The sequence below is a fragment of the Sardina pilchardus genome, chromosome 5 (assembly GCF_963854185.1).
Source record: "Sardina pilchardus chromosome 5, fSarPil1.1, whole genome shotgun sequence".
Classification (NCBI taxonomy): domain Eukaryota; kingdom Metazoa; phylum Chordata; class Actinopteri; order Clupeiformes; family Clupeidae; genus Sardina; species Sardina pilchardus.
In genome coordinates, this window is record NC_084998.1 from 16,987,847 (window position 1) to 16,997,602 (window position 9,756).

Genomic DNA, 9,756 nt, shown 5'->3' on the forward strand with positions numbered 1-9,756 from the left:
GCACGTACCAAAACGCTTAAAAACGCCTTGGTGCTCAAATTCACTCCCGACTCCATGAAGTGCTGCTAAATGTCCTGACAAATGTAGGCCAAGCGGTCTTTCCACCCCCTCTGAGGAAGGACATGGGCTCTCCGAGATGATTGTAATCCCCTACAGATGGATGGCGGCTCCCAAAGACATGATTAGGGGATCAAAACACGAGACCGGGTTCTCATAAGTCAGCTCAAATATCCTGACCTACATCCTAAAATGAGACACGGGGGGGGAAAGTGTCCTAACTTGTCTAATGGTGACAAGGCAGGCTTTTGTTGTAAAGTTTGTTTTATTTGACATGACACTAAACAATTGACCCACAGCAAAATGCAGCACATCCTTCATGAACCTTCTCTTTCCCCTCACAAGCCTCATAATAATATCATGCTAATTGCAGCTCTAGGATCTCTTCTCCCATGTGCTGTGCGTGTGTGTGTCTGTCCAAAGACGTGTGCGTGCTCCAGAGGAAGGGTCTGTGGGGATTTGAGTGCGCTAGGAGGCTGGGGTGGTGAGGCTGGTGAGGGTGGCAGGGCTGGGGCTGACCGTCCCAGGGGGATGGGCGGGGGGGGGGGACTAGTTGTGGGGTTGTGTGTGTGGGGGTGGCAGTGGTGATCCTTGATTCGCCGCTCAATAACGTAATTATGTTTGCCCAGTCAATGCCAGGGCCTGGTGAGAGTGCAGGGAGGGGGTCGGAGAGAGGGAGACACACACACACACACACACACAGACACACACACAGCGCTGTATGGAGTCTGGCGGCTCATTGTGCGTCAGTGATGGGCTGCTCAGGATGGTGGCTGCTGTGGACCGCCTGCTTGCTGAACACCTTTCTGCAGCACAGTGAGTCCCCTGCTTAACCTCTCTCTTTATTATTAACGAGCACTAATGCACTACTAATAATTCATAAGTATTGGCTGGGAGTTGCTTCTTCTGGGAACCAGTGTTTGCACAATGTCTACTGGAAATGTGCTGTGTTGATTCAGTTTACAACGTGTTTACAATATGTTATTAACAGCAACAACAACAGTAGTGATATATTCAACAAAATAAGTGATGCTAAAATATTGTTCTGATGGGCTGTTCTTCACTTAAGAGGTACAAATAGTGTTGACTGCCATGTAAACATTACCTCAATCATTGCATGATTCATCATCTGAAATGTTGATTAGGTCTTTATCATATGTAATATATAAACCAAATTCATATTGGCAGTGGATCACAAATGTTTGATATAAACCTTTGTCGTTCAATTATTTCCACTTCACACTAATAATCATATGCAAGGACAGGATCAGTTTTAAATACTGTTTGAGGCATGTTTTGAGGCTTGGGTTAAGGCGTCAAATCTTGCAAAAAAATATTAATGAATAGATGAAATCATATTAAAAATGTTTGTGATTTGGGCAGATGCATCAGAGAGCATCCAAATGAGCACAGCTTCCTTTGTTCTCCCTCTGAGAGACTCCATGGCTTCACTGGCGGAGTCTGTCATGTGCAATTAGGCCTGATTTTCATTTCCCACACACTTACAAAGGGCCTGGGAATGCCAATGCCATGAGGGAGGAGGTGTGTGTGTGTGTGTGTGTGATTATTTACGGTAATGAGATGTAGAATTAGGACAGGAGGACATGGCCTGTGCACAATAATGGAGGGATGAAATCAGCTCATCTGAATGGAGGGATGAAATCAGTTCATTTGAATACTCACTCAAATGTGCAATGTTATCACCATGTTCTAGTGTATTAAAGCAGGCTAAGATAGAGGCCTTGCTTGTCTGAGAATCTCTATATTCTTGCACAGGGATTTCCAGTTGATTGTAACCTAGGGATAACCTAGGGATAAGCAACCTGTGGACCACTGTTGCTGGATGTGAGGAAAAGAAGAAAAAAAAAACAGCGATTACCACAGTAAAACTACACTTTAGGATGCAGGGTTGTGGAATGTGTATTCATTAATGTAGCTTGCTTCACATTGGATAGGCGCTAATGTCTTCACAAACCATTGGTGGAAAATCCCTGTACTAGTACATTCTACAGTATACAATAGGCAAAGTTTCTGCTTGAGGACTAGTAGTATATTAATAACAGGCTGAGCTAGAGATCTACCTGCTTAAGGATCAATATATTGGCATTTTGCATGTATTCATTTAGCAGTCTCTTTTATCCAAAACAACTTACATACTGTATGTCAATTATATTACAAGGGCCATTGTAATCAAACCTACAACTTTTAAAGGTGCCTCTCATTCAGCGTTTATACATCCTCCCTCGCTCCTCGGGCCTCGATCCTCACTGATGTACATAAAGAATGATGGGTCGGCAACAATGGGATAGTCTATCCCTTCTTCTATCTTTCTTTATGTAGATCAGTGAGGATCGAGGCCCGAGGAGCAAGGGAGGATGTATAAACGCTGAATGAGAGACACCTTAAGTCTACTACATGCTACCTTGACTCCTTAGTCACTACACTACCACCGCCCAACTATTCTAGTATAGTAAATATTAATAGTAAGCTGAAGTACAAGTCTGCCTGCTTGAGGACTAGTATATTCTAGTATATTAATACTGTAGTTGGTCGAGTTAGAGGCCTGCCTGCCTGCCTGTCCCTCTGTGTCCTGCCTGAGCTCAGTTGACCACGCTGTCCTCTGCCCTCTCCAGGTGCGGTGCGCGTGATGGTGCGGGAGGCCAATGTGGAGGCCATCCAGGGGGACTCTGTGGTCCTGCCCTGCTCCTTCTTCACCATGATCCCCCTCTCGCGCCTCAACATCATCTGGACCGTAGCGCCAGTCTCCGACCCCGACTCTCCCTCACAGGTATACTCACAACCCTGGAGGAAAACCGCGTCAGTGTTCTGGCAAAGACACCTGTGTTTAGAAATGTAGTGCATTAGCGTGAATAAACATGTCAATGATGAAGCTCTGCAGATGGGTATGAAAAGCTTATATGTAATGTAACCTCTGACATATCTGAATGCTTTGGTGGTTATGCAAAAACATCTGCATAAACGTGACAATGGAAATATATAGTGTACATTTTGCTGAGGCTATATTTTTTGACATGGCTGCAGGCTGCTGGATTCTAAACTATGTAGAGTGCAAATTATGCAGTGACAACCGTGGGGGTTGGTCTTCCTTCAGGATGTACAGTACAGTGCTATTCAAAGAACACAGAAACAGTTAATTACAGTGTCGTGGGAGGGACAAAGTCTCAAATGTGTGTGTGTGTGGGTGATGGTGGCACTCAGTTCATTGTGCAATAGAAATGAAAGGTTATCATCCACACAGTGAATGTACTTCCTACATTTTATTTGGCATGTTGACAATAAGTGGATGGAGCCCCTGTGTGTTGCAGGTGATAGTGTATGACCAAGGGCAGGTGATTGAGAGCCCTGCCTTCACTGGCCGCGCGGGGTTCACAGGGATCCCGTGGAGTGCCGACGTGATCCTGAACGACACACGGGTGTCCGACTCGGGCATCTACCGTTGCGTGGTCAGCAATCCTCCAGAGGTGGGAGATCCGGGGATCGGCGAACTCAGTCTGAGTGTACTGGGTAAGAGAGACCCCCTTTACCGCACGGCTGATCCCAAAACTGACACATTCCAGCCTGTGATATAATGGCTCATTCTGTCAACCATAGGCCTCATCACAGATGGGTTTCAAAAAGCAATATCTTTGTGAACTTGGATTTATACCATTTGAGTCAAAATGCATATAACATTAATTGAATTCACTTTTACACTTGCTCTCCCACCTACCCATTCACTCTTAATCTGAATGGGCCATATGAATTCATCTGTGGTGATCTTGTCTCTGGGAAAGTGAAACAAACCCTCCCTCTATTCCTGACCACTTCCCTGTCTCAGCATTTCCTCGAAGAAGCATTTGTTGTTCTTCATGTTTGAATGAGCTTCCTTGCTACATAATTGGCCCTGCAGGGCACTTGATAATAGCCTGATGTTTTTTTTGTCTGGAGATTGGCCTTTAATTAAAAATGCTCACTGAATTATTGGGTCCCATGCCGTGCTCTGCTAGCCTAATTCACACAAGATAACCGCATTAACACTTTCTACAAGCGCAGGAGTAGGCATCAATACCTCCCCCAATGCCCCCAATGAATTCTAGATGAACATTAATTAACTCTGATTTGGCCTGAAGTGCTCTTGTTTACAATAGCTAACATTATTTAGCTCGTCGCAGGGGCCTTTTAAAATACATTTGATCTGTACTGATAAATTGAAATAAATACTGTAGTGTTCAGTGCTCTGTTAAATGGTCAGGAGAGACATTTTAAAGATACAACATAAGTAATTAGGTTCATGATACTTTGATATTACCCCTATTTTTCAATCTAGCTTTATCTTTTAGATGGCACCAGGGACATAAATTGACAGTGACCACTGTGTTGTGTTTACTGTATTGTATGGATGTTTGCACACACACACACACACACTACATACAGTACCTTCTTCTTACAGACTTTTTGCAAGTAAACTTATCCCTTGGGGATATTAGTGTTTTGTTCTCCTCTCCTTTATTCCTCTTGATGTGTGTCCTGTTCCTGTTCCTGTCTGTGCAGCGCCCCCCTCCCTGCCCGTGTGTCTGTGGGAGGGCGAAATAGAGGCCGGCGGCAGCGTGACGCTCTCCTGTGCCGTCGCCGAGGGAGTGCCCACCCCCGAGATGCGCTGGGAGAAGACGTCGCCGGACAAGATCACGCTGCCCCTCAACATGGACAGTAAGAGCTCGGGGACAACACTGCCGTCTCGAACTGAGAACTTCCTAATAGCTTTTGTCAGTTATTAACTGAAAGATGTTGATAATGAATGACATCCTCGGTGTTTGACACACACGCACACACCAAGAACACTATAAATGAAACACATCAGCTGGCACAAATGACGCCACCTCAAGCTTATCTATTTCAGTTCAACACCCTGTGATGCATGTCCATATGCAGGGCCAGAGAGATGATGGTCCACATTCCATTCTGTGTGCATTCTCACCTCACATTCCCTAGAAGTGGTACTTCTTGTCCAAGAGAATGAACAGTGACTCTGAAATTGCTCTTGTCCCAAGGTGACATGTCAGGCTCTGTTCAAATGGCAAATATTTCGGCGCAGACATCTGGGGTATACCGCTGCTATGTATCCAACCTCCTGGGCAGTCACAGCTGCTACATTAACCTCTCTGTGTACACACGTGAGTATCCTGCACCTCCCCTTTGACTTTGAAGCCACTTTCCAATGTCAAATATCAGACATGTAAACAGGACAGCCTTGCACAGTAATTAAATGATATCTTCAGAAAATGGGATGTTCAAGGACTAGAAGCTAAAAAAGGGACTAAAAAGTCTCCCTCCTACAGTCTATTGGCACTTTCTTGCACTTTGTTGAGTGATAAACAAAATAAATTATGTAACCTTTGACTGTAAGGAGTCTTGGCCTGTGCCCAGTTCAATCCAGCCTCACTGCCCCCCCTCTCTCTCTCTTGCCTTGCTGTCCTCCAGCACCAGACAATTCCCCTGGGATCCTGCAGGGGGTGCTGCTGACCCTCTCCATGGCGCTGCTGCTGCTGGCCCTGCTGGTGCTGGTGCTGTGGCTGCACCGCTCCGGCCAGGAGAGGAAGATGAGGAGCCCCAAGGAGCAAGAAGAAGAGGAGGAGTGCTACAACGAGATCCGATACACCCCCTCGCTCATCAAGCGCTCCTTTGTGTAAGCCAGGGAGCGCTTGCTGGGCCTACCCAAGAATTAACAAGTTCCCACCAAAACCTGGGTAGCAGCCTGCTTAACCACCTGGACACTTTCATTTCACGTCACTAACTGGTACATTACAGTCCCTCCACATGCATCTGCTGGGTTACTTCAGTAAATAAAAGCAGGAGAGAATTAGGAGTCCCCTGTGGTGAATTGAAAAACAACAGCCCCGTGAAGCTGAATTATGAATGCCTATGAGTCATGGAAATCTCCGCTGCATTTCTAAATCGAGTTTGGTGTTCCACACAATGTTCTTTAAGCTGATTACGGTAGTATGAATCACACTCAAATGGATGAAATTGTAGGCCAAAACTAAGACGCGGCGCACGTGTCTTGTGGTGACGGCAGTGTAGTATGCCTGCGTCACTGAGCACGACTCGGCCTAAATAAAACTCACACACTTCTTGCTTTGCAAACGATGACACAAAAAAGCTTTAATTTAAATAATGAAACAAACAAACAAACAAAAACAAAAAAAAACACATAAAAAACTGTACATGACTTTTGAATATTGAATTACAGTTTTTAAATAAAATAACCCCCATGTATGAACTAAAAGAACAGCAATAAAAAAAATGTGGGATGGTATACTATTTTACAGTTGTGCAAAAGCAGTATTAATCAATTCTTCCCCCAAACGTCATGATTCAAATGTTCAGAGAATGCCCACCCTCCTAGAGGCAGTCTCTCGATGAAGCAAGAAACCCAGGAGAAGGCCTCCCCTAAGACTCAAAGTAGTGTCTTCCTTTAAAAATAACCAGAAATCCAATAATAATAAAATAGATTTATATTTTTAAATATATATTTATATACAAAACATGCTGTACATAAATGGCAGAGATTTTTCAAATCCCTTTTTTATTATTGACACCCAAGTTTGTCCAGTAACTTGTGCTTTCCTTTCTCCCGGTAAGAAAAGTACTCCCTGTCTGCTTTGGAAATTACACTGAATATGAGAGAGAGAAATGGTCCTAGAAAAAAAAAAAACTGTTTGCGTCAGAGACACACTGACAAAACCTGTCACAATGGAACTGGATGCGGATGAAAGCCACTGCTTGATCAAAGCCATTTGCCATTTTGACAGTTAATTCCCAATTTGGATAGAAGCAGCAGCAGCTTTTTTTTCTCTTTGGATGTCAGGGTTCGATTGGAGCGAAGCACGCGCAGGCCTGAAACGGTCAGCCGCGGTCAACTCCGCGTGCGTGTGTGTCCGAGCACAAACACACACGGAATACTGGGTGCACCAGTCATGGCGTCAGGGGGTGTCTCGAGTGACTATGAGGTGGGGTTGGGAGCCAACACCTCCACCTCCATCTGTATTCTTCACAGGCAGAGGCCTGTACAACCCCTCCAACACGCACACACACACACACGCCATGTCCAGTATCTGCCACTCAAAACATACTGCAGGACGTCACTGCCGTCCATGGCGTGTGGATCACCTGTCCATCTGGGCCCTGACTGACCTCACAGCTGTGCTCAGCATCGTCAGCACAGCAACCAATCGATGCGGACTGCGCTCCAAACTAAAGTCTGCATTCAAGTTACTAATACTCCAGCATACACACAGCAGAAGGGTGTGCGTATGTGCGTATGTGTATATGTGTGTGTGTGTGTGTGTGTGTGTGTGTGTGTGGTGCTGCATCATTCAGTTAAGAAAGTAATAAAAAGTGCCAGAGACGCCACGTCACAGCCGCGGGGGGCAAGGCATCATCCCCATCACCGCCCCCCTAGTGGCCCCTCCAGCAGGGGGCAGCGCTCCATCACTGAATCAGCGTCCCGGGCTCCCGTGACTAAGGCCAGTGTCACTGTCCAGCAGATTGCAGGCGGCCGTCTCGGGCCCTGACTACGCAAGAACATTCATCAACATGGCTATTTCATCAGGCTCTCCCCGGGCTGCACGCCACACCACACGCCCCGCGGAGAGCTTCAGATCCAACAACTAGAATAGAATATACTCATTTGGGTCAAGAATGCAATCCAGCATACGGCAGGTCACGAGGACCTTAACCCAATCCATGGGCATGCACTGAGCCAATATCTCAACTCCTACAACCAAACACCTCTAGTGCTATACACCTAGCATACAATCACTCACACACACACACACACGAACAAACACTCACACTCACGCACAGCAGTGCACTTATCGACAGGCTACTGATATGTGTTCTGTGGGGTGGTTTAAGAGACACACTTGGTTCCATCAGTGAATCACTCGCCCTTTTCCGGTGCAATGCAAAAAAAAACAAAAAACAAAAACAAAAACACAAAACTAAACAATCAAACAACAACAAAAAAAAAAGAATACAACTTAAAGTGACAGGAACATTTCCAGTTGTATTGAACACCATAAACGGGAGCCCTTCAGGAGATCGACGCTCCGCAGATTCCGAGAGAGGCCCCGAGAGAGGCTACAGCGGCGGTCAGCGGTCAGCCTCGTGTCCTCACCTTCCAGTTTAGTCTCAGCACGTCACAACGACCAATAAAGACCAATTAATCCCCGACGATATTAATTCACAAAAAGAAAAATAAATACCTTTTTTTTTTCTCCTTCTTCTTCCTTCTTTCCTGCTCGGTTTGCTTCTTCCTCCAACTAAAACGTTGGAGGGTGTTTTTAAAGTAGACACACCAGTAGTTTGGTTAGGTTTGTTTTTGTAAGTAGTAAGGGGCTCGTGGGCTGTCAGAGCAGTAAGCACTGCAACGGGAGGGACGTACATGGGGTCCTGCCCAGTGCGGAGTGGACTTAGAGAGTGGATGGGGGAGGGGGGCAAAAAAGTGTTTTGAAGGAGGGGGAAAGAGAGATGACTTTCCTCAGCCATATTAAGGAGGTCCTGATGACCAGTCCTGTAAGACACATTCGCATCAATCAAGTCACAGAAAAACAAATAATAATAATACGAAAAAGAACTGAAAACATGAGCAATCCCAATCAAAAGACATCCGTTGCAGGGAATCTTAGAGATACTGTATCTTAAGGCCCAGCTAACCAGAGCTTTCCTCTTGCCTGCTCCTCTCTGGACCCCAACCCACTAGCAGTTCTCACAGATCCTCCTCATTTGACCGTGTGTGTGTGTGTGTGTGTGTGTGTGGACTTGGGTGCCTCTGCCTTAGAAGGCTGTAAACTATGAAGGTTAAAGCACCTCAGTTGGGAAAGGCTGTGTTTGTGGCTGTCTACATGGGGAGCATGGTGTGTGTGTGTGTGTATGTGTGTGTGTATGCAAAAGTATGTGTGTGTGTGGTGTGTATTTTGTCCCTGAAATTTATCGACACTGCCACAGCTGATTATGATTATGAAGATGATTCGAGGGGTGGCGATCTTATCTAGGTGAGCTGTACGAGTGTCCATCTTCGCGTGGAGAGGGTCACCTCTGGAGACGGGGGCCGAGGGAGTCGCACGAGTCCTTTGGTGCTTCTCTCGTCTCTAATCTGGAGGGTCTGGCTCGCCGACAGCAAAAAAGGCCATCTGGACCAGCTTCCCTCAGACACCCGCCATGACACGACAGGCCAGGCCGACAGTGTCCAATAGAACCTGATAATTCTCTCCTTAGTTTGGAAATGATAAAGCCTTTGCAAAAAGCAGTCGGTAAGGGAGAGGGTGAGGGAGCGAGAGACAGCGAGAGCTTCCTCGGTTTGTTGTCTTGCCCTGGTCTCAGATCAGTTCATCTGGCACGCAGCGGCACAGGAGGCAGAGCTGGACGAGGCGAGGCGCAGGTTTGCGGTCATTCCACCCCCCCCCCCAGCCTCCCAGACCTGCACGTGCAGTTAGGGAGGAGGAGAGAGTCCAGAGTTCCCTTTTCATGTAATTTCATTTCATTTCTGCGTTGCCGCAGGTTTCTTTTTAAACTGAATCATGTGAACGATACAGGATTTCAGATTTTTTTTTGGTGAAAAACCTTTTCAGATCTGCCTCGCAAAAAAAAACAAGCAAACAAAAAAAGATTGCACTGGCTTTTTTGGCCTGTGATCATGGT

At 46.1% G+C, this 9,756-nt stretch overlaps 1 protein-coding gene across 1 annotated transcript; it reads left to right on the forward strand.

Moving 5' to 3' along the window:
- Positions 1-809: 809 nt before the first annotated feature.
- zgc:165604 (uncharacterized protein LOC792578 homolog) lies at positions 810-5,834 on the forward strand. The gene is made up of 6 exons (XM_062535629.1): positions 810-873; positions 2,691-2,845; positions 3,384-3,582; positions 4,609-4,764; positions 5,106-5,228; positions 5,536-5,834. The coding sequence occupies exons 1-6, from the start codon at positions 810-812 to the stop codon at positions 5,742-5,744; spliced, it is 906 nt and encodes a 301-aa protein (XP_062391613.1). The 3' UTR covers positions 5,745-5,834.
- The last annotated feature ends 3,922 nt before the right edge of the window (positions 5,835-9,756 follow it).